The sequence below is a fragment of the Xenopus tropicalis genome, chromosome 6 (assembly GCF_000004195.4).
Source record: "Xenopus tropicalis strain Nigerian chromosome 6, UCB_Xtro_10.0, whole genome shotgun sequence".
Lineage (NCBI taxonomy): Eukaryota > Metazoa > Chordata > Amphibia > Anura > Pipidae > Xenopus > Xenopus tropicalis.
This window is the reverse complement of record NC_030682.2, coordinates 75,873,434-75,897,251: the sequence shown is the minus strand read 5'-3', so window position 1 is coordinate 75,897,251 and position 23,818 is coordinate 75,873,434. Positions and strand designations below refer to the sequence as shown.

At 39.7% G+C, this 23,818-nt stretch overlaps 1 protein-coding gene across 1 annotated transcript in view; it reads right to left on the bottom strand.

The window, feature by feature from the left end:
- The window catches only part of LOC100488408 (band 4.1-like protein 4B), a 126,405-nt gene that overhangs the window by 58,975 nt on the left and 43,612 nt on the right, over positions 1 to 23,818 (bottom strand). Inside the window, exons 7-8 of the mRNA XM_031904579.1 lie at positions 21,365 to 21,482; positions 19,878 to 19,952 (exon numbers count right to left, since the gene is read on the bottom strand). Of these exons, the coding sequence (XP_031760439.1) occupies positions 19,878 to 19,952; positions 21,365 to 21,482 (193 nt within the window). The remainder of the gene's footprint in view (positions 1 to 19,877; positions 19,953 to 21,364; positions 21,483 to 23,818) is intronic.

Genomic DNA, 23,818 nt, shown 5'->3' with positions numbered 1-23,818 from the left:
AATTTTAAATCTTCGCACAGTACATTAATTGTATTGGTCGCCTCAGTACAGTCCCTGATGGTAATCACAAGGAACATGGTCTGTAATGAAGATTCAACATATGAGGGTTGATTCACTAAAGGTCGATAAGCGTTATCGCATGCCTTTTTGCGTTAAAATTGATGCGAAAAAAAGTACAATTCGCTAAAGTATTATCGCATGTGTTAAGACGCATATCGCGTGCGTTAAAAAGCGCGCTACCACTATGCGTTATTTTTAACGCATTGCATTATTTAAGCAAATGAAAAGAATAGTAACGCATGATTCACAAAAGCACCTAAAGCGTTAAATGCGTTAATTAGCACGCAAATCTGTGCGAAAATTAACACCTAACTGGGGTAGGTGTTGGGCAGAGCACATTTTTCATTTTTAAGGAAAAAGGCAAGATGGCGTTTGTAATGGGCTTTTTGCTTGATTTGGAGGAGGAACAGCAAGTCCCTGAGCCTTCCAGAGTGATGCGGCCTCCCTTTTTTCGTGAAAGGGCCACTTTAGATGGCTTAAGCAAGGATAAAGTGGTCAGGCGCTACAGGCACAATAGGGTGGCAATATCCAGCCTGTATGAGCTGCTTGAGCCTTCCCTGCAGCCACTGACTCGCAGAAGCCGTGCCGTCCCTGGAATGGTGAAACTCCTGTGCCCCCTGCATTTCTTGGCCACTGACAGTTTCCAGAGGGTTGGGGGGGTTTACGGGGGGTGTCACAGCCTACTTTTTCACAGTGCCTTGGTCAGGTCCTGGACGCCATCCGCTCGGTGTCTGGGAATTTTATCTCGTTCCCCAAAAATCGGAACGTGTGGAACGTCGTTAAAAGGCAGTTTTATGGGGTAAGTGGCATCCCCAATGTGTTGGGTGCAATTGATTGCACCCATGTGGCATTAAACCCCCCCAAGACAGGGAGCACATCTTTAGTACAGGAAGAGTTACCACTCCCTCAATGTGCAAGTGGTGTGTGATGCACACATGAATATCCTGAGCATCGTGTCTGGGTTTCCCGGCTCCTCTCACTACGTTTACATCCTAAGGCAGTCCGCACTTTACGATGCTTTCGAGACAGGAAAAATGCCTCACGGGTGGCTGTTAGGTAAGTATTTGTGTCATGTCTAGCACAACTTGCCCACATTTGCTTTCTATCTCCCACTGTCAAACCAGGCCCTGCCTGCCATAAGCTGGTTTTGCAATTTGAAAAGTGCCCTCTTTTGCCACTGGGAGAGTCAAAGCAGCTACTTGTAGTGTCACCTATTAGTCTCACACTCTCACTGTTGCAAAAGGGCCCTCTTTTGACAGAGGTAGTCTGGAAGCAGCTTATTTCTTTGCAGCATCGTATTACATCTTTTTTTATTTCAGGAGATGCTGACTACCCGTGGTCTAGGTGGCTCATCACACTCATTCACAGGGCGCGCACACAGGCTGAGTGTGCTTTTAACAAAGCATACGTCAGAGCGTGGTCTGTGATTGAGCAGACATTTGGGGTCCTTAAAAGCCGGTTCCACTGCCTGGATAAATCAGGAGGCAGCCTCATGTACAGCCCCTCTAAAGTTGCCAAAATTGTGGCGCACAGTGTGGTGTAGTTGCACACTCACCAGATGGTAGTTAAGATATGCAGAGGCTAAATAAAATCCACTGTTGATAGAAATAGGTTCAGGTTCTCTATTCAATTTGGAAAAGCAAAAGATAAAACAGAGTATAGTGTTATACCCTTTATTAAAAATAGTCCTGCTGCAGTACAGGCTACTTACATTATCTGGATAAGAACAAAACGTATCACAAACAGCTCTACGCATTTCACGTGTCCGCCACGCTTCATCAGGAGCAATAAAAATGTGATCTAAAAACATCATCTTATACTGGCAAATCACATCCATAAAATGGTAATTAAGATGAGAAACAGCTGACCCAAAGAGCATAGGCGCACAATAAACATAAACCAATGGGGAGGAAGGCATAAACCAACGGGGAAAGGAGGAGGGAGTAGTGCCATAAACTCATATGATTGTGATCTGCCCACCATATAGAAGAGCTGCATACAAATCCCATGAGTCCCCCCTGGCCAGATTTTTTTTCCCCCCTCTCTTTTTTCACTTTACCATGTATTCCTTTAACCTTTTCACCTTCCACCCCTTTCCTTCTCATAAGTGAAACTAAAAACAACAAAACACAAAATTAAAAAATGTACAAAAAACTAAACTAAAATGCTGCCAAATCCAGATCTATATTTAGACCATGAGGTTGTAGTGTGTTTACTTTAAAAATGCAGTAGGTCTCACACTGACGTAATCTAATGAATCTATCACCCTCTCGGATGTTAGAGGAGATTTGTTCTAATCCCAAAAACACCAGCCCAGTGGGATTGCAATTATGTACCATTTTAAAGTGTCGCGAGACACCATGGCTATTTTTGCCAAACTTAATATTACGTATATGTTCCCTTATTCTAGTACTGATGGATCTACTGACAGCCCTGCAATCGTCCTTGGGGACTTCAACTCCCATATTGATGATCCCTCGCAACCCTGGCCCTCACGTTTACTCCACCTAACCTCCTCCTTTGAACTCCAGCAGTGGACAAACACTCCGACTCATAAAGATGCCCACTTTCTGGATTTAGTCTTTACTAAAAATCTGTCCCTTTCTGATTTTAACAGTGTCCCTTTCCCCTTCTCTGACCATCACCTGGTTACATTTTCTGTCTCTCACTCTCCTTCCCAACCTGCTCCTTCCCCCGCTGTATTAATTAGAAATACACGTGATGTAGATCTCCCGGCCTTAGCTCGCTCTTTCAGGTCCAGTCTCTCCTCCTTTAACGAGATATCTGACCTGATACCCTGGTTAGCGAGTACAACAGCATACTAGCCTCCACCATTGATTCATTTGCACCCCTTCAGCCTAAGCGTACTCGGGTGCAAAACCCACGCCCCTGGCTGAATGTGCAAACCAAATTCTTACGCTCCTGTGCGAGGTCTGCGGAACGTATGTGGAGGAAATCCCGTACGCAAGCAGACTTTATCCATTATAAATTCCTATTGGCCTGCCTCAATTCTGCCCTGTCGAAGGCTACACAGGAATACTACAACACCCTTATAAACAACAATAAATCCAACCCTTCTGCGTCCCTCACAGACTCCATTACCTAACTTTATGCACTCTCCCCAGGACTTTGCTGATTTCTTCATGAACAAAGTGGAGTGCATCTGCAATCAGATTCCCCCCCTCTACTAATACAAACCAGCTCCTCATTCCTCAGCCCCCTGCTGCATGTCTTAACTCTTTTGGTCCCGTAACTGTCTCCGAAGTCTCCCGGCTTCTTTTGTCGGCTCCGCTCACCACTTGCTCTCTTGACCCTATGCCTTCTTCTCTGCTCAAACACTGCTGCTGAACTTACTCCAGCTCTCACTCACATCTTCAACTCTTCTTTGACCTATGGAAGTTTCCCCTCTTCCTTCAAACAGGCCTGTGTCAAGCCTATCCTAAAAAAGGCCACACTGGACCCGTCCTGTCTCTCTAACTACTGTCCCGTCTCACTTCTACCGCTTGCCTCCAAAATCTTAGTATTGTCTTCTCCCATATTACTAACTTTCTTAACGCCCATAATTTATTAGACCCACTGCAACTTGTTTTTCGGTCTGCGCATTCTACTGAGACGGCGTTGTGCAGAGTTACAAACGATCTTCAGGTTGCCAAAGCCAAAGGTCACTTTTCTATACTAATCCTCCTAGATCTTTCAGCTGCATTTGATACGGTTGACCACTCCCTCCTGATGCAAATTCTGCATTCGATCTCCATAGTCAGGCTGCATCCTGGATCTCTTCCTACCTCTTTAACCATTCATTCACTGTCTCCTATGCTAACAAAACCTCATCTCCAGTTCCTCTTAATGTGGGGGTACAAGGTTGTTGTTCTCCCTCTACACGCTGTCTTTGAGAGATCTTATCCGTTCATTCGGCTTTAAATATCATCTGTATGCTGATGATATCCAAATTTATTTGTCGACCCTTCGTTAACAGTTGAAACTGAGAGTCAAATCTCTAACTGCCTCCTGGCTATCTCTAATTGGACGCCACCTCAAATTGAACCTAACAAAAACTGAGCTAATGATCTTTCTGCCTAAGCCTGGTCCTACCCCCCCCCCCTTTCTATCTCTATTGATGGCACCCTCATCAACCCTGTCGATTTGGCGCGTTGTTTGGGGGTGATATTTGACTCCAGTCTCTCCTTCTCTGACCACATTAACACCACTGTCAAAATCTGTCACTTTTTCTTACGCAATATTGCCAAAATCCGTCCCTTTCTTTCTACTGCAACAGCTAGGCTGCTCATGCATGCGCTCATCCTATCCTGACTTGACTACTGTAACCTGCTACTAACCGGCCTCCCTAACTCCAATCTCTCCCCCCTACAGTCTATATTAAATAATGCTGCCAGAATTCTCCTCCTCTCATCCAGGAGATTTCAGGCCCTTCCCCTGCTAAAGTCCTTATCGTGGCTTCCTATTAAACAAAGAATATCTTACAAACTCCTTCTCTTAACCTTCAAAGCCCTCCATTCCTCTGCTCCTCACTACATCTCTTCCCTTGTGTCTCTGTACGTTCCTGGCCAACTCCTTCATTCCTCACAGAGCAATCGTTTGGTTGCGCCCCCAACTACTCCTGCTGTTTCCCCCTTAAACCTTTCGGCCTTGCTGCCCCTTACATTTGGAATGCCCTCCCTGATTTCCTCCGGAGAGAATCCTCCCCCAGTCTTTTTAAAACTAAACTTAAAGACTACCTTTTGGAGCACTCACCCAGCACCTGATCTGGGAATCAGCAGTTATATTGTAGTGTCACCCACTGTGACCTACAGCACTTATACTGCATTTGCCTATTTGTGTCTGTAAGTTACCCTCCCATATAGATTATAAGCTCTACGGGGCAGGGACCTCCATCCTCTTGTGTCTTTGACTCTTAACTTATTGCAACTGTATTTATCTTGTATCTATCTGTATTTATTGTTGTACTTTGTATTTATCTATTATTATCTTAATAATCCCCTGTTTGTATTAATGTATTCTACTGTACAGCGCTGCGTACATAAGTAGCGCTTTATAAATAAAGATATACATACATACATACATCGAATGGTTCTCCTTACATACCACTTATTACAAGGACACACCAATAAATAAACCACGTAAATGGAACCGCAATTAATAAATTCTCGAACCGTAGGTATACCATCTATATGTACTTTCTTGGGGGCTACATAAAAGCAAGTGATGCATCTCTTTTTGCCACATTTATATGTCCCCTACAAACCAAAGTTATTCATGCATTTCCTATCATCATTAGTGCCCCATACTTTTGAAGGAGCTAACAAATTATTGAGAGTTTTAGATTTTTTAAAATAGACCTGCGGTTTCTTCCCAAGGTGTTTTCCTAAAATTGGGTCTGCAGTCAATATGTTCCAATGTTTTTGTACAATATTTTTAATATTATACACCGCGGTGTTGAACTTAGTGTAAAAGTTACATTTATGTAACATCCGTGCGACGGGGGTTTTTTCACCAATAAAGTATTCCTATCGGTATCCTGTGCCAACTGTTTGGCTTCATTCAACCATGACTTTTTGTAACCCTTTTCTAGGAATCAATTTTCTAAGATCGAACACTCCTGTAAGTCAACTGATTTGGAGCAATTCCTTCTAGCTCTAAGGTACTGGCCTTTGGGGATATTCCTAATGCACTTATTATGATGGGCACTGGATGCATGTAACACACCATTCCTATCAGTAGTTTTGCGGAAAAGCTTTGTCTCTATTTGGTCTCCATTACTAAATAGAGTAAGGTCTAAGTAGTTGATACTGCTATCATTGATTTTGGTTGTAAACTGGAGATTATATGGATTGGCATTAATAAGTAAAATGAACGCATCAATAGTATCAAGGGGGCCGTCCCAAATAAACATGGGAGAGTTCCACACAAACTCATCTTCCCATACTGCCATATAAAGATTCGCATATGAAGGAGCGAATTTGCTACCCATAGCGGTGTCCTTCTTCTGTAAATAAAATAATTTATCAAAAACAAAGTAATTATGTGTTAGTATAAAACTAATACTATCCAAGAAGTTTTGAAAAGGCACTGAAAGAGTACTCTCTGTATGTAATTTATATCGTAAGGCATCAAGTCCCTTATCATGTGGTATGCAGGTATATAAAGAAGACACATCACATGTGACCCATTTATAAGTATCCTTCCAAGTTATGTGTTTGATTTTATTCAATAAATCCATAGTATCCCTCAAATATGACCTTTTTTTCTTAACTACCTCTTGTAAGAAATGGTCAACATATTCAGATAGGTTACTAGATAGGGAATCGATACCAGAGATTATAGGTCTCCCTGGGGGGCCCAAGGGATCTTTATGTACCTTGGGAAGATGGTAGTAAATCGCCAGCCTAGTAAATCGCCAGATAGGGCCACTCCTCCTCTGGGGCAGGGGTCTAAGGATTTCCACTTATTTCCTGTGCTGAGAGGTATAAAGGGAGGGGTGGACCATATCGAGGAACCAGGGCAGGACAAAAGATACAGAAAAAGAGATCTTCGAAAATAGATCAAACAGCCATTTTTAACTTATCTAATAAGAAACTTACACCCAATGAAGTTAAGATTTTAAACAAAGGTTTAAAATTTGCCCCTAGTATGGGTCCCAATAAGTTTGAATTATATATCGATTTACACAAGTTTGCTCGGAAAATTACCCTTACCAGGTGAAGAAGTTAGATCCACTATGAGTAACAGTCATCAACAACCAATTCGCTACCCTAGAGAGTCACAAGGGGATCACATTAGAATGTACCATAAACTAGTACAACAAGATTTTGATAGCATATTTAATAACACTTGGGAGTCGAGCAATAATCTCTTTCGGGGAGAAATGAATGCCTTACGCACTTTAATGGATGATTGTACCATTATTATTAAACAAGCTGATAAAGGGGGGGATAGTCATCCAAAACAGGGAGGACTATTTTTCAGAGGCCAATCGTATTTTGGGGGATGTTGACACTTATGACAGATTGCACATTGACCCCACAACCAAGTATCTTACTGAATTAGTAACATTAGTTGGGGGAGCTAAACATGCAGGTACTATACAGGACAAAGAAGCTGATTTTCTTATCACTCGCTTCCCTAGGCTGGGGATTTACTACCATCTTCCCAAGATACATAAAGATTCCTTGGTCCCCCCAGGGAGATCTATAATCTCAGGTATCGATTCCCTATCTAGTAACCTATCTGAATATGTTGTCCCATGTTTAGTGAACATATCATCTTATACACTCGTTACATAGATGATTTGCTATTTATTTCAGATAGCCCCCTTGATACTATTGATGCGTTCATTATACATATTAATGCCAATCCATATAATCTCCAGTTTACTACCGAAATCAATGATAGCAGTATTACTACTTAGACTACTACTACTAAGTACTACTTAGACCTTACTCTATTTAGTAATGGAGACCAAATAGAGACAAATCTTTTCCGCAAAACTACTGATAGGAATGGTGTGTTACATGCATCCAGTGCCCATCATAATAAGTGCATTAGGAATATCCCCAAAGGCCAGTACCTTAGAGCTAGAAGGAATTGCTCCAGATCGGTTGACTTTATACAGGAGTGTTCGATCTTAGAAAATTGATTCCTAGAAAAGGGTTACAAAAAGTCATGGTTGAATGAAGCCAAACAGTTGGCACAGGATACCGATAGGAATACTTTATTGGTGAAAAAAAACCCCGTAGCATGGATGTTACATAAATGTAACTTTTACACTAAGTTCAACACCGTGGTGTATAATATTACAAAGATTGTACAAAAACATTGGAATGTATTGACTGCAGACCCAATTTAGGAGAATACCTTGGGGAGAAACCGCAGGTCCATTTTAAAAAATCTAAAACTCTCAATAATTTGTTAGCTCCTTTAAAAGTATAAGGCACTAATGATGATAGGAAATGCATGAATAACTTTGGTTTGAAGGGGACATATAAATGTGGCAAAAAGAGTTGCTCTTATGTAGCCCCCAAGAAATTACATATAGAGGGTATACCCACGGTTCGAGAATTTATTAATTGCCATTCCATTTATGTGGTTTATTTATTGGTAAATTTATAAATGGTAAAGCGAAAAAAGAGAAGGGAAAAAAAATCTGGCCAGGGGGGACTCATGGGATTTGTATGCAGCTCCTCTATATGGTGGGTGGATCAAAATCATATGGGTTTATGGCACTATTCCCTCCTCCTTTCCCCATTGGTTTATGCCTTCCTCCCCATTGGTTTATGTTTAATGTGCACCTATGCTCTTTGGGTCAGCTGTTTCTCATCTTAATTACCATTTTATGGATGTGATTTGCCAGTATAAGATGATGTTTTTAGATCACATTTTTATTTCTCCTGATGAAGCGTGGCGGACACGTGAAATGCATAGAGCTGTTTGTGGTTTGTGATATGTTTTGTTCTTATCCAGATACTGTAAGTAGCCTATACTGCAGCAAGACTATTTTTAATAAAGGGTATTACACTATACTCTGTTTTATCTTTTGCTTTTCCCAATTGAATGGAGAACCTGAACCTATTTCTATCAACAGTGGATTTCATTTACCTCTGCATATCTTAACTACCATCTCGTCAGTGTGCAACTACACCACACTGTGATTTGTGGATTTTATGTGCACTTTGTTATTATTTGGAGTTATAGGCACAACTCTTTCACTTTAGTTGCATTAACTTTTGAAACATATTGCACTATTTTGTATTTGTATCTTTATTTTTCATGCGCTTCCAACACATTGGTTCTGCACATGTTTTAATACGCATTCAAGAGGGGTATTTTCTTTGGAGGAAGCAGCAGGACATTTGAGCACTACGTTTATTGTCTACATTGAAGACTGAAAGTAATTAAGCACAAGGACACCTATAGCGCTGAGTATCACTCACAAAATTTTTACCTAACCCAGCAAGACACATTTGTCCAATACCACACCTATCTTATTAGCAATACACTGCACTTCTGTAATTGAAACACCTGCAATATACACGGGCACAATTCACTATTATGCCATTGCACAAGACAAACACAAAACACAGGTCCAACAAAATTTGGTAACAAAAATACCTGGAATGGGAGCAGATGACGATTGTCTGCGTCTGTTTGTGCCAGGTGGTGGTAAGGATGAATCTGTTGGAGAAAACATTGTTTTACATTAATATTAAGCTTCTCTGCAAGAGTAAATACACTTGTGTTACTGTCATTACACCTACCTTGGCCGACATTCCTGTCCGAATCGAAGGTGCCGGACACACCGCTTACGCTCTCTGTATGCAGAAAAGGGAGGAGCAGCTCTTCATATTTGGTAAAAAAAAACTTTCTTTGCAGGGTCACCTCCAGTTCCAGACCTAAATAAAATATATGAAATATAACAAACGCAGTCACTTTTTGTTACTCATTGTTGCCCCAATCAATTCCCTTTACTTTCAAGTGTAACAATACTAAGGCATGTTCTGACACAAACCCTCCTAAAATGCTGCAAGTTGCTGCTAAGTGGCCTCGCTAACTCCCAGGGCTCTCCCTTACACTCTGTATTAAACAATGCTTCCGCAATAATCCTCCTTGATAAAGGAGAGTAAAGGGAATTAATTATTTTGTGAAATATTTATTAAATGACCCCCCTATTTACTGTCCTAATTTGTTGTTCTACTCCACAGCTTTGAGGACATAAGTTGCGCACATAATAATAGGCGTGCCATACATACATTACATACAAGTAAGTAGGAAAGAAGCCAAAAGGGAAGGAAAGACAGTAAGCCAAAAAGAAAAGCCGATTGAGGAGAAAAGCAGATGAGCGAATGTTAAATAGAAAGATGAATGTAAGATATTTACCTGTATCTGGAGTCCTTTGCCAGCTTTTTCTTCAGGACCCTCTTAATGTCCTGGTAGCGCTTCTTGCTGTGTTGGAAACTGCGCAGACAGACCCCAATACTATTTACATGGTCTGCAACGTCCCTCCAGGCCTTGGTCTTGACAGCCCTCGGCGGCTTCCCAGCATATTTGCCGATGATCTTATAGAAGACCGGCATGATCCTTTCCACCAACGCCTCATTCTCAAATTCAGAGAATTTTAAATGATGGAGCCTGCTCTCCTGCTGTTGTCTTCTCCTGCTCCTTTTTGGTGATGAGGGGGGGTGGAAGCTCCTCACTCTCTTCTCCACTGGCTTCATCTGGCTGATAATCCCTGTCAGTGCCCTCCACATCTGACACATCGGGGCCTATCATTAAGCCAGGCCTCACTCTCTCAGTGTCACTGCTGGAGGCAGAAGCTGGAACACTTGCAAAATGTTCCCTCCTTTTTGCCACCTTTTTCCCTCTGCTGGCTCCCACACGGCTCTCCATTGCTTGGGTCGCTTTGTGTTGCTCTGCCAATTGCACACCACCACCTTCTGTGCTCTCCCTCTACACTCTCACAGCGCAACTGCACAAAATGGCGTTGGTCATGTGGTACAGCGTGCATCTATTACCGTGCATGCGTTAAATAGTGTGTGTGCGTCTATTACCGTGCGTGCGACAATTACCACGCACGAAAATGGTCATCGTGAGTTACGTAACGCAAACAGCATTGCATCTTAATTTTGACGTGCGTCTTTTTAGTAAATTGTGCATTAAGTCGCGAAAAATAAGAAGCAATACAATTTTTAACGCATGCTAAAAATAGCGCTCGTTTTAACGCACTTTAGTGAATCGTCCCTATGGTATTATCTACTTAGCAGGTGGCAGCCTCTTACATTGTACCGTGTATCTTATAGTTACCACTATCAGCATATATGTAGTAATAAGTCAAATCCACTGGACTTGCTGTGTTTCTCAATTCAGAATGCAAAAATATTCCTGAAATTAAATACCCTGAATTCAGGGAACTCATTAAAATATGATGATGATGCAGCACAGAAGAGCCAGTCCCTTTGGTCAGGACTCAGCCAGGTACCGACATCTAAAGGAAAAAGAAAACACATTTGAAGACTGCCAAGTTCACATTCTGGACAGGGAGGAGGATTGGTTCAATAGCGATGTTAAGGAAGCCATATATGTGAAAAAGGAAAAACAACACGTGAATGGGGGGGGCAACATCTATTTATTGTCTGCCACATACAATATTTAAACACCTCTCCCTGTACAGTTTAATAACACCTCATAGCTCTAATCATGCTAATACAATGAACACCTTACCTTCATGAGATCCTTAACCCCATGCAGGTTATACTAAACAGAATATGCTGATTGCAGCAAGATTCCAGAGTATTTAATTCCAGGAAGATCATTGTACAAATGCTTCTGAATTTAGCAAGCTGGTGAAACGTCTTTAAGAAAAACACAGCAAGACCAGTTGATTTGACTTGCAGATATACCATGACCTAGATCAGTGCTGTCCAACTGGTGGAGGGCCGATAATTTAAGCCAGTTTTGACCACTCCCCTTTTTAAACCACACCCACTTGAAACCACACTCCTGTTATCACATGACCATACCCATATTAATGGTTGTAGTACAGCAAAAACCTGCCATACTCTGCCTTCCCTACCCTGCCTGTGTGTGCCATACTCTGCCTGCCCTATGCTGCCTGTGTGTGCCATACTCTACCTGCCCTATGCTGCCTGTGTGTGCCATACTCTGCCTGCCCTATGCTGCCTGTGTGTGCCATACTCTGCCTGCCCTATGCTGCCTGTGTGTACTATACTCTGAGGTGTGAACAGGTGAACAATGTAGGTGATTACAGCCTGAGTCTGAGGTGTGAACAATGCAGGGGGTGAAAAATGTAGGCTTTAAAAGGTATGAACAGTACAGGGGATTACATTTTTAAACAATGCAGGGGATTCACAGCCTGACGAGCCTGATACAATTTAAAGCTTACACAAGAGTAAGCCATCAAAGCAGCCAGACAGGTGGGGGGCCACACAGAGGGGGGTCGCGGGCCGCCAGTTGGACAGTACTGACCTAGATGAATGACAACCTTCACAGACATTAAAATTAAGCCCTCTGATAAGAAGGGCGCCTTTGTAATTATGGATACCTCATACTATATTGCTGAAATAGAAAGCAAACTGGCTGATAGGGAGGTTTATGAACCCCTACACTGTGATACTCTATTGGGTAATATACATAAAATCAAAACTCTATGAGATAGTATGTATTGCAAGGGAGTTATTGCTGACAAATTACAGTTTTTTGACAGTGAAAAACCCCATAACACCAGTCCTGTACACCTTACCAAAGGTGCATAAGGATCCACTTATAGGTCCCCTATATTGGCTGGTATGGGCTCAGTGTTTTGTCCACTTGCAGTTATGCTGGACAGGATACTTAGCCCCTTGATTCAAACAGTACCTTCTTACATTAAAGATACTGTCAGGAACTGTGGGGAATTTAACCCTGGACTTTGTGCAGGACTCCAGGTGCACTTACTTGCTGAGCCACAGGAGGCTCTTTGAGCCACATGGGGTCAGTTGCCCTTATGTGCTTTCAGCATCCCTACCCATTTCCCTTCACTCTCAACGCATCTTGTTTATCGCATGTGTTGCTGCTTTAATAATTAGCAGCCTATATAAACCCTCTCCGGGCAACACCCAGTTGCTCAATCATCGTTGCTACTCAGCCTGATCTAGCTAGCACCTTTGAGCAGTTTTCTTTAAATTTTATTTTCCATCTGCTGGCTGGGTATCTAAGGAGCACCAACCCTCAGCCTTGGGGCATCAGTCTTTGACCTTAAGCCCCATGTTGCTATTGGAGGAGGGTCCTTCCAAGGAACCCAGGCCAGTTTTTCATCCTGCTTGTCTGGGAGCCTGAGCCATTTTGGTGAGGGAAAACAGACAGTGCAGCAATGGCGGCAGTGAAGCCTGCAGCCAAACCCGTGGAGAAAGCAGATCGTGTTCCTGTGGAAGGTGGTTCGAGAGCAGCAGTTCCCGAGGGGGTTCCTGATGCAAGAGGTCCTGAGGAGAGAGGTCCCGGTGATGCCATGGCAGAGGTTCTAGCGCCAAGCTGCAGATCCAGCCCTGAGGGAGGAGTCCGCTATTTGGGAAGAGATGGAGGGGTCTTCACTTCGGGGTTTGTCGACGGAGGAGTCTGCACCTGCCACCGCGAGACTGGCCAGAGTGAGAGAGGAGGGGGGTGACCTTGCAGAGGATTTACAGTCTTCTGTGGGTGAACCCCTTGAATCTCTTCCAGGGTTGAAGCCAAAGAAACAGTGTATGTGGTCACCGGGCACCAGAGGACAAGCGAGAGGACAAGCACAAGGGAAATCCTACGCCGACATTGCTAAAGCAGTTGCTGCAATACTGTCTGAGGAAGCAGGGACCACATCTCTGCTGTTTGAGGATATCTCCAGCGATTCTTCAGAAGGAAATCCCAGCGAGGCAGGCTTCCCCGTGCTCAGATTTTCTGGCTTCCGTGCTCAATTTGTCAGAAGTTCTGGGTTTTTTTCCATCAGGAAGCAGTATGGACACTGAGTAAGTCTCCATTAGGAACTTTCTTTTTTATTTCACCATGGCTGTTTTAAAAGGTCTTTCTTTTAATGTGCGCAGCATAAGCCAGCTAAGAAGGGTGACTGTTTTTAATTTTTTAGCGGCTTTTAATGGGACTGTTTTATTCCTGCAAGAATGTGCCATTCCACACTTGGGCAACTATGAGAACTATGCCAATGACTGGACTTATGGCCCATCCGTGTGGTCTGGATCTAATGAAAACAGAAGTGCGGGAGTTGCCATACTGTTTAAAGGGCCGGTTAAGATACAGACCGTACAAGAAATTTTACCAGGAAGGGCTTTGTTTGTATCTGTTTTTATTGATGGTGTTTTATGGAATCTTTTAAATTTGTATGCCTCACCAGAGCCAAAAGAATGTATTGAACTATTTGAAACTTTATATGTTTTTATGGCAGGTTTTAAACAGTTTTAGCTGGTGATTTTAACTGTGTTTTAAATGATTTTGACAGATATGGTCTGGGAATTAGGCATGCTGATAGGTCAACAGCCACTCTTTTAAAGAATATTGTGAATGATTTTAAGTATAAAGATGCTTTTATGTGTTTACATCAAGATGAGCCCATAGAAAAGAGAATCACATGGAAAAGCAATACTTTTGGTTCCAGACTTGATTATGTTTTTATATCCAAATCTTTTACACCGTTAGAATGCATACACGAGGAAAATGTCATCTCTGACCATAAAATTGTGTGTTTTAATATTTTTAGTCCAGCCTAGCGAAAGGTGGGAAGGGGTTTTTGGAAACTAAATTCCACCTTGCTCAATGAAAAGAACATTTATGATGATTTTAGCACTGTTTTTAAAGTATGGCAACAGGAAAATGTGCACAATGCTGATATTTTAACATGGTGGGAAATTGTTAAAGAAAGGATTAAGCGCTATTTTATAAAGCTTGGGGTACTGAAAGCAAAAGAAAAGAGAGAGTTTTATGAAAATTTAAATACCCATTTGCAAACCCTCTATTGGTTGCGATGTTGATAAAGAGATTTCTATAGTAAAACAAAGCATTAAAAATTCTCTGGATGAGAGAAAGCAAGAAATGTTATTTTTTAAGAGTCCAGCATGTTGAGGAAAATTAAAAATGTACCAGGTACTTTTTTAGAAAAATTGAGTCATCCAGAGAATTAATTACTGAGATAGAGGGTGAGAAGTCCAGAGGCGGTATTCTTAAAAATGTTTTTAATTTTTATCAAAATTTATATAATACCAAGAATATTGTGATATTGTAATATTGTATAGTGATTTTATGGAAGATGCTCTTAATGATATTACTCTTGTTTTAAATCATGATGATGCAGATGGCCATAATGATTTTATTACAGAAAAAGAGCTCTTTGATACTATACAAAGTTTTAAAAGAAATAAGGTTCCTGGGCTAGATGGGATACCCATTGAGTTTTATATGCAGTTTTGGGATATTTTATGTCTTTTTAACAAGTGTTTTTAAGATAAAAAGCTGCCAGCCTCCTGGCAAAAAGGGGTGATTTCTCTTCTCCCTAAGGAAGGCGACAAGACCTACTTAAGAAACTGGAGGCCTATCACCTTGTACCACCAAATAACTAATTTATTTGGTGGATCCTTTTATGATAGCCTTTTATGATAACTGCACTTGCCAGGTTTTAGTAAATGGTTTTATGACAGAATGTTTTAACTTAAAATGTGGTGTTAAACAAGGTTGTCCTTTGTCCCCACTGCTTTTTGTCTGTGCCATTGAACCGCTTCTATCGTCCATAAGACGTGATAAAATGATTTGTGGAGTCCATGTACTGGGTGGTGGAGGGTTGCAGGCAAAAGTGACTGGGTACATGGACGATATTACGATATTATGCACGGATGTATTATCTATAAAAAGAGCGGTTCAGAGGACAGAACATTTCTGTGCCGCCTCTGGCTTAAGATTAAATTTTAAGAAAAGTTGCATGCTGGGACTCCTTGTCAGACTGCCCAATACAGCAAAGGGAGTCTGTTAAGATTTTGGGTATGGTTTTTAATTCACAGAATGATGGAAAAGAATCATGGCAAATGGTATTGAAAAATGTAAATGGTCTGATTATATCATGGACCACAAGGCACCTTACTATGGAGGGAAAGGTTTTAATGCCCATTTTATTGTATACTGCTCTTACCTATCCTCCAGCTGTGTTGGTTTTAAAGCAAATAATAAGAACATATTTTGTCTGTATATGGGGATCAAGAATGGAGAGACTGAAAAGGATTTTTATGATAAAACCCTCTGAGAAAGGTGGAAAAGGTATGGTGGACATAAAACAGTTTTTATACACAAAATATTTGATTTTATGTCTGAAGAATTATAATTCTGATAATTACTGGTCCTTTTTTATCCAATATTCTGCAGGTTTCATTTTCAAAAGACATGGGTGGTGTGTTTTATCTCTTAAAAACCCTGTTTGTTTTAGTCCTTCCTGGTTTTATGAGATTTTAAGAGCCACCATAAGTGATTTTAATCTGCAAAACAAAAGTATGGGGGACCTTTTAAATAAGTTAAAAATGAAACAGTTCTTTTATGTCTCGGAGAGAGTGATCCCAATTTTAAACTTAAACGTGAAAGACACAGAATGTGTATGGGCCAGGGTGTGCCACAAAGAGCTTTTTAATAGCCAGAAAGACTTGGCTTGGGCCTGTGTGCATGAATGTTTCCCTACCAGGGCTTTTCAATATAAAAGAGGTGTGTTGGTGCGGCCTAAATGCCTCAGAATGACTTGCTTGCAAGAAGAGACTGTATTGCACCTCTTTTGGAATTGTTTTTATGCACAAGAACTATGGAAAAAAGTAAGCCCTTTATTAAAGCTGGTAGGGGGACTTAAAAAGTGGACTATAATGTCATTCTTTATGGACACATGCAATGTGCATCACATGCTCATTTTATGGTGGTATGGAAAATGATAAATTGTTTTAAAGAAGCTCTTTGGAGAATCCGGAACATGCTGTATTATAACTCTGATGAGATTTTAATGAGTGATTGCATAGCCCTGGCTTTTAGCATAATTGTATTTTTTAATTGACAAAAAGAAAGGGTACAAAACATGAACTTTTATGGTGTCGAAATGAATGGTCACAAAGGTTTTAAGTAATTTACTTTTATGTAGGTTATTTTAAAATGTTATTGTGACCTGTATGTTTTATAAAAACTGTGTTGTGATTCATGATTTTATGTTCTTATGTTTTGTGAAAAAAATGATATTTATGATTTTACTATGAATTTGGTTTCAATAAAGCTCTTTGAAACCACTTCTGATTCTTGATTCCTGTGTTCCCTGCCTGGTCCCTGTTTGGTTTCCTTGATTTGATTTCTGCTTGACTTCTGGATTTGCTTGAACTCTGCCTGGACTGACCCCTGCCTGTACAACGGATTTGCTTGAACTCTGCCTGGACTGACCCCTGCCTGTTTAACGGATTTGCTTGAACTCTGCCTGGACTGACCCCTGCCTGCTTTACGGATTTGCCTGTTGCCAGACTCTGTATCTTACCTCGTGACAGGTTTGTACATTACTCTTATTTTTGTTCCATTTTGTTTTCATTAAACTTCATCACACTTGGCTGTCTGGCCCTTAAAGGGAGTTCTGGGGGTTATTACAACTCATTATGATCTCAAGTGCTTGCAGGAAAAAAGTACATCTGCTGTTCAGAGTAATGTGCCCCTTTCCTTAAGAATCCATGTACATGCCCACATTCCAACTTGGTGCGGAACTGAGGTGTGAAAGCTGGCAATATCAAGATTGCCAAGATTGTATCACTTCCCACCCAACCCTTAAGGGAACGCAGGTGTCACAAAAAGTTCCTAAGTATCTGTCAGATGCAGCCACAAGTGGGTGGCTGGCAGGCTCCTACCTACATGGGGCAGCAATAAGGTCATCATCATTGCCCTGTCCTATGCCAATGCCTTTATGGCTACGGTTGAAGAACTGTACATATATCAAGATATAGGCTTTACCGTGCATTGTTTAACATGGTGGAGATACATTAATGATATTTTATACTGTGGCAGGGCGACATTGATTCCCTGTTATGGTTCTAGGTAAGCAGAATGAGATACATCCCTCAATCACGTTGTCACTTTCTTATGATCTCCAAAGTATACACTTTCTTGATGTGTTAATATACAGGGTCAAGGATGGACAATTGTGTACTTGTGTAATTATTTACTAAACCCACCCTTGTGAGAGAATGAAACAGGTTGAATACAAGCCCTTTGTTACTCGGTTTTCTACTAATAGTGATTTTATTGCCAAGGTATTATGTAAACATTGGTATATTTTAAGAAATGCATACCTGACAGTATATAGACATTTAACATGCCACCACTTTTTGTAGGAGTAAAACAATTGGCGTTTCTGGTTACTCCCTCTGTTTTGAAAAAGAAAGCTTATGTTCCCATTAGTATTTTGGGCACCAGGTCAAAAGGCATGTATTCCTGTTTTGGCTGCACACAATGTCCCTATGTTATAAAGGGGAAGGAATTAGTCCATCCCCATACAGGACAGAGTGTACAGCTATTGGGTTACTATACCTGCATTTCTAAATTTGCCATTTATGTGCTGACCTGTCTGTGTGGTCTCATCTATACAGGAGAGACTACACAGATGCTGAAATCAAGTATTTCACAACAAAGATCCTCAGTAAATCGTATACATGTATCTAAACACGTTGTGGAAAAATGTCATACCTCTGAACAGTTAAAGTTTATGTTGTTGGAAACTGTGCCCCCCCTAACAAGGGGTGGTGACAGAGATTTGAGATTAAAAAGTAGAGAGGTTCGGTGGATTAATAAACTTTCTTTAAATCTTGACTTAATTGATATATTTATTGCTGTATAGAAATGTGCATAATGCGAATATTGTGGAAAAATATCTCTTTGTATATGTTATTATCACCTTGATTACTGTGTAATGTTCATAATGTCACTTCCTTTATATCCCTATAGTACAACTAGTGGATAGGGTTGTGTTTAATATGGCTTGATAAAGGGCATATAACTTGCCTGAAATCATTAATACACCAGTTTGCATTACAAAAAGCCCAAATGCCACTTCTTTTCTAGTTGTGACTGTATTTATGATTTTGGGGATGTGGCGACATCTGATAGATAGATAGATACATAGATTCACCCTTATGGTGCAGCTGAATGGCACAGAATATTTTGGTGCATTAAAAGCATTTTCACCCTCAAAGCCTACAGCAGGTATAATACATTTTAAGGAAATAATACTGCAAATGAACTGCAATAAATTTGAAAAATTTGAAATTTTCATTCATTGACTCATTCATATATAGTTTTAGATCTTATCAGGCTATGATACATATCTTCAATTAAGGGCAATTACACACAGGTAAAAATGAGCTCTGATAATATTGTTTATCTGAAAATATTATAAATACAAAAAATACATATTATAAATACAAATATTATCCAAATATTAAATTATCATCCAGTTTCAATAGATCAACTGCGAAAATTGTTAATTTAAGAAAAATCACCCATAACTGTTCTTATGAGAATAAAATTAATCTGGCACACACCTTGTCTCACTAATATGAATATTACCATCATCAGTACAATCTGCACTGCCCAGTATATTATCCTGGCTGTATTTTACTTATTTTACTTTACTTATTTAGCATAATATAAAAAAGAGAACATTTATAGTTACAATGCAGTACATATTCACACATCCTCACTGGATGCATCAGAACTGTGAAAAAGTAACATCTTTTTAATATGAGCATCACAAATTAGTGTTTGCACTGGAGAAGAAAAACACTTATAAATTAAGCATAATTAATATAATGTAAAAAATATTAATCCTGATATTACTTTATTTGCCATAAGTATATTTAATAATGCATTTATAAATTGCTAATAAATACTGTTTTATATATATACTCTCCCATAATGTGGCCATTGGAAATGGTGCCACAAAACCACAAGATTTAAAGCAGATTATGCAGTTAACCTAAACGAGCACCAATAAACTTGCAACTCACCAGAAGTAACGCTAAAACTAACTGCTATGCTTGCATAAATAACACAATACAAATTTTTCTCATTGCATTTCGTAAACATGGGAGCAGCATTCATTTTGTTGCAAGAATATTTGCAGCGAAAATAGGTGATGCTTTACAGACAATATTTACGAACTTTAGTAAACAGACGCCAAAGTCTTCTAATGCCCAAATTATTAGGAACTGCTGTACTTAACATTTTGTGCAAAATATTTATTAAAGAGAGCTTGCCTATTGCTTGCAATAGATATTTACCATGGGAGTTAGTTCTGTAAAATCCATAAGAAGTTCTCCTGACTCCTTAGTGAATGAACTTGGTTTACTTGGGCTCTGAAAATAAATAAATTAGAAGGTAACATTTGTTGAAAATTGTTATAATTATAACCCTAATGATTTCAAATAGCTTAAAGAGTCAATAACAACTTGCAAAGTATTTAGTACTAGTGGTAGCTGCTTACAGCTTCCTAGTCAATAAGACTGCAAAATCCGTAGCTAAGTAAAGCAGGTGATGTGTAAGTAAAACCACGTTAAAGCAGTTTGGCACAGGCTAAAATTTAGTCACTCTGGCTGAACTCAGAAGTACCAAACAGAGAAATGAAAGAGTTATAACACTGTATTAAAATCTGCATTCATTTGTGAGGAAAAGCACAAAGTACAATAATTAACAAGCTCTGAAGTTATGAAGATTTGCCATCCTTAAGGCCTCTGAATAAAGTGCTTGCCAATGATTTTGCACTGACCCAGAAAATAATTTTACATACATAATCACTTTATTTTAGGTTTAGGCAAGGATACAATAGGTACACATTCTTCATATTTTATTGTTAATTGTTATATAGAATCCATTGTTGGGGTGGATAATAAAAAATAAGCTGGAGTTGTGGATTTACAGTGGGTGAGTATTTGCGTATCTTAAAAAGCAAATGTAACCTTATAGGACCTACCATTCTCAACTGATCATATTCCCTTTATTTATTCCTTATATGCAAACCGATCAGAGAGTGATATTCTGTATGGCTGAGTTACCCTTATCCTGACACTGACATGATGTGGAATGCACATATTGGGCCCGATTCACTAAAGTCCGAAATAAGGAGTGCTATTTATAGCATGCGTTAAAAATCTTATCACTTCTTATTTTTCGCTCGATTCACTAAAAGGACACTTGTCATAATTAAGAAGCGATGTTCTTTTTTAACTATAAATAGCACTCCTTATTTCGGACTTTAGTGAATCGGGCCCATTATGTGCAATTAATATCCTCCAGAACATACTGCAAAACATTAACGTGGTTTTACAGTTTTAAAGCAGTATAGTATGTATTGCTATGGTTGTCAAGTTACTTTGCATTCTACACGTAATCCTTAGGGTTGCATTTAATTAAATAAACTAAATACTGGTTAATTTAGTTAATTAAATTAAATACTGGAGCATTTCATATGCTTATAGATAAGTGTCCTCCTGCATGTAGTAATAGTACATATGCATAATTATATACAGATTACATACAGATTGTACTTTGAGAACTTTATACATTATTATTATTATCTTTTTCTTAATAACCTAGAATTATTGTCTGTGGGTGCAAGGATGCCAGCTTCCAACATCTTTAGCTGGCTTTCCCTTTGGCTGAGTATGATAAGTATTGAAGCTTGGCAGTAAAGGAAGTGCAATGCTTAGTAATCGATTGCTTTTAATGCACTTCACTTCTCAAACAAGTGTACTCATTATTTGTTGTGTACCTTTTCAATAGACGATGACTGAGAATGTCCGTTTGAAGCCTGCTTAAGTGCAGCTCTTTGTTCAGCAGCAGACTCCGCAACCATGGCTGCCAGTGCAGGAGGAAGGTCATCTTCATCACTGTGATTATTTAAAACAAAAGTAAATGTGTCAGCATGTAATGGATTTAGCTTAAGCAGAGTCTGTGCTTACAGTTTTTCTGCACAGGAAAACAAATCTCTTACTAGAATCTGAAACAATAAGCAGTATCATTTAGCAAGATACTGTAAGTGACATCAAGACTGCTGCAGTTATTATATTGTGCTGAGTTAAAAAGCAAACACATTGCCTTATGAGATTAGTAATTACAATTACTCAGATTCTCCTCTGTCATTAGCTGTCAATGCACCATATGGAGAAAATATTGTTATCGTACACAAAAAAATGTTATGGGATATTAAACTATAAAGGCCTGCACACTACAAGTATAGTGTTTTTAATTAGGAAAAAATAGAATAAAGGTGGTGAATGTAATAGTGTGCAACTGGAATGGTAAAAACTGAAAGAATTGTGTCAAGAACAGACTGGGTGATTAACATAGGTCTGCTACTGAACCCCAACAACGTCAATCTTCAGCCACCTAACTTAGTCACAGAATTATTAGCAGCAAATAACCCTCAGTGGAACTGAAGCTGAACCCTCAACTTCATATAAATACACAATTTTACAATACAATTTTGTCACAAACACTTTAGCTAGTAGACCCTGATGCTATAACTTCAGTAAAGTTGACCCTACATTTGCCCCCCTCATACAAGGCACCCTAAAAAAATTTGGTTGCTGTACAAAGCTAGAATATTGTTGGCTTGATTTGACTACTCTATGGGGCACATTTACAAAAGCATGAACGCTCGGAGCGTTCATTCGAACACTCCAAGCGTATTTTCGCCAAATTTTACTAGGCACCAATGCTATGTGTCATTTCCCTGCCCAGATATTCCCATCTGATAAACGGAGTACCCAAGCCAGTCATATTTGGACTCATGTGACAGGAAATATTAAATTAGACCTATACCCATTTTGCTGGTGGGAAAGCATTTAGAGGAGATTACAACCTTTGCAAGTTTGCAGAAGGCATAGTTATGCTGAAATTCTGGAAAACCTGCTGCATTTATGAAAAAGACTTTGTAACGACAATTCAATAAAATTTGGATTTTCGCTGGGACAATTAAAAAAAGTCGAGTTTTTTTTATGACTTTTCTCAGTACATATCAGACATTCAGGAAATCAAATTTGAAAAATAAAAAAAGTGCAAAAAACCTAAGAACTCTAATCCAAAAATTTCCCATGTAAAAGCTTGTGAGTTTCTATTGAAGTCAATGACATAGCCATATACACAAACTCTAGATGTTTTTTATTTTCTTACATATCTGAATTTCTTAAAATAATAATTGGGGATGTCTTAGCAGAAACTAATTTTGTCCTGTTGTATTTTTTATTCACATGATAAAGACTGACATACAGCGGTTTTACAATAATTATGGGTCACACACCTGAACAGCACTATTGCTGTTTGTGCATAGATTGACATAGTCAAGGGATACTGTCTGTTTGTATTTGAAATATTACTGTCAGTATGAATAGAAAGGCTTATTGCAAACAGGACTGATTTGAGGGTTGACCAGTAACCTAAAGAACCTTTATATACATAGATATGTTGTTGCAAATCAAAGCATCACTCTTCAGACTAGGTTTACACTATGGGGCAGTGATACAACAAACTACTCCCAGTGGCGAGTCAAAGGAAGCTCACAGGGCAAACTTTTAGCAAGGACCCACCTGACACTGATGTTGACTTACACATTGGAGTCCTTGTAGATAATAAACTTGGCTGTAGCAAGCAATGCCAGGCAGCAGCTGCAAGGGCAAACAAGGTTTTGAGCTGTATTAAAAGGGGTATAGATTCACGGGAGGAGGGGGTTATTCTTCCCCTTTACAGAGCACTGGTAAGGCCCCATCTAGAATATGCTGTTCAGTTTTGGTCTCCAGTGCTCAAACGGGACATTATTGAGTTAGAGAGGGTCCAGAGAAGGGCAACTAAGCTGGTAAAGGGTATGGAAAGTCTCAGTTATGAAGAAAGACTGGCCAAGTTGGGTCTGTTTACACTGGAGAAGAGGCGCTTTAGAGGTGACATGATAACTATGTATAAATATATAAGGGGATCATATAATAACCTTTCTAATGTTTTATTTACCAGTAGGTCCTTCCAACGGACACGAGGGCACCCACTCCGTTTAGAAGAAGGGAGGTTCCATTTAAATATTCGGAAAGGATTTTTTACAGTGAGAGCTGTGAAGTTGTGGAATTCCCTCCCCGAATCAGTCGTACTGGCTGATACATTATATAGCTTTAAGAAGGGGCTGGATGGATTCTTAGCAAGTGAGGGAATACACGGCTATGGGAGATAGCTCTTAGTA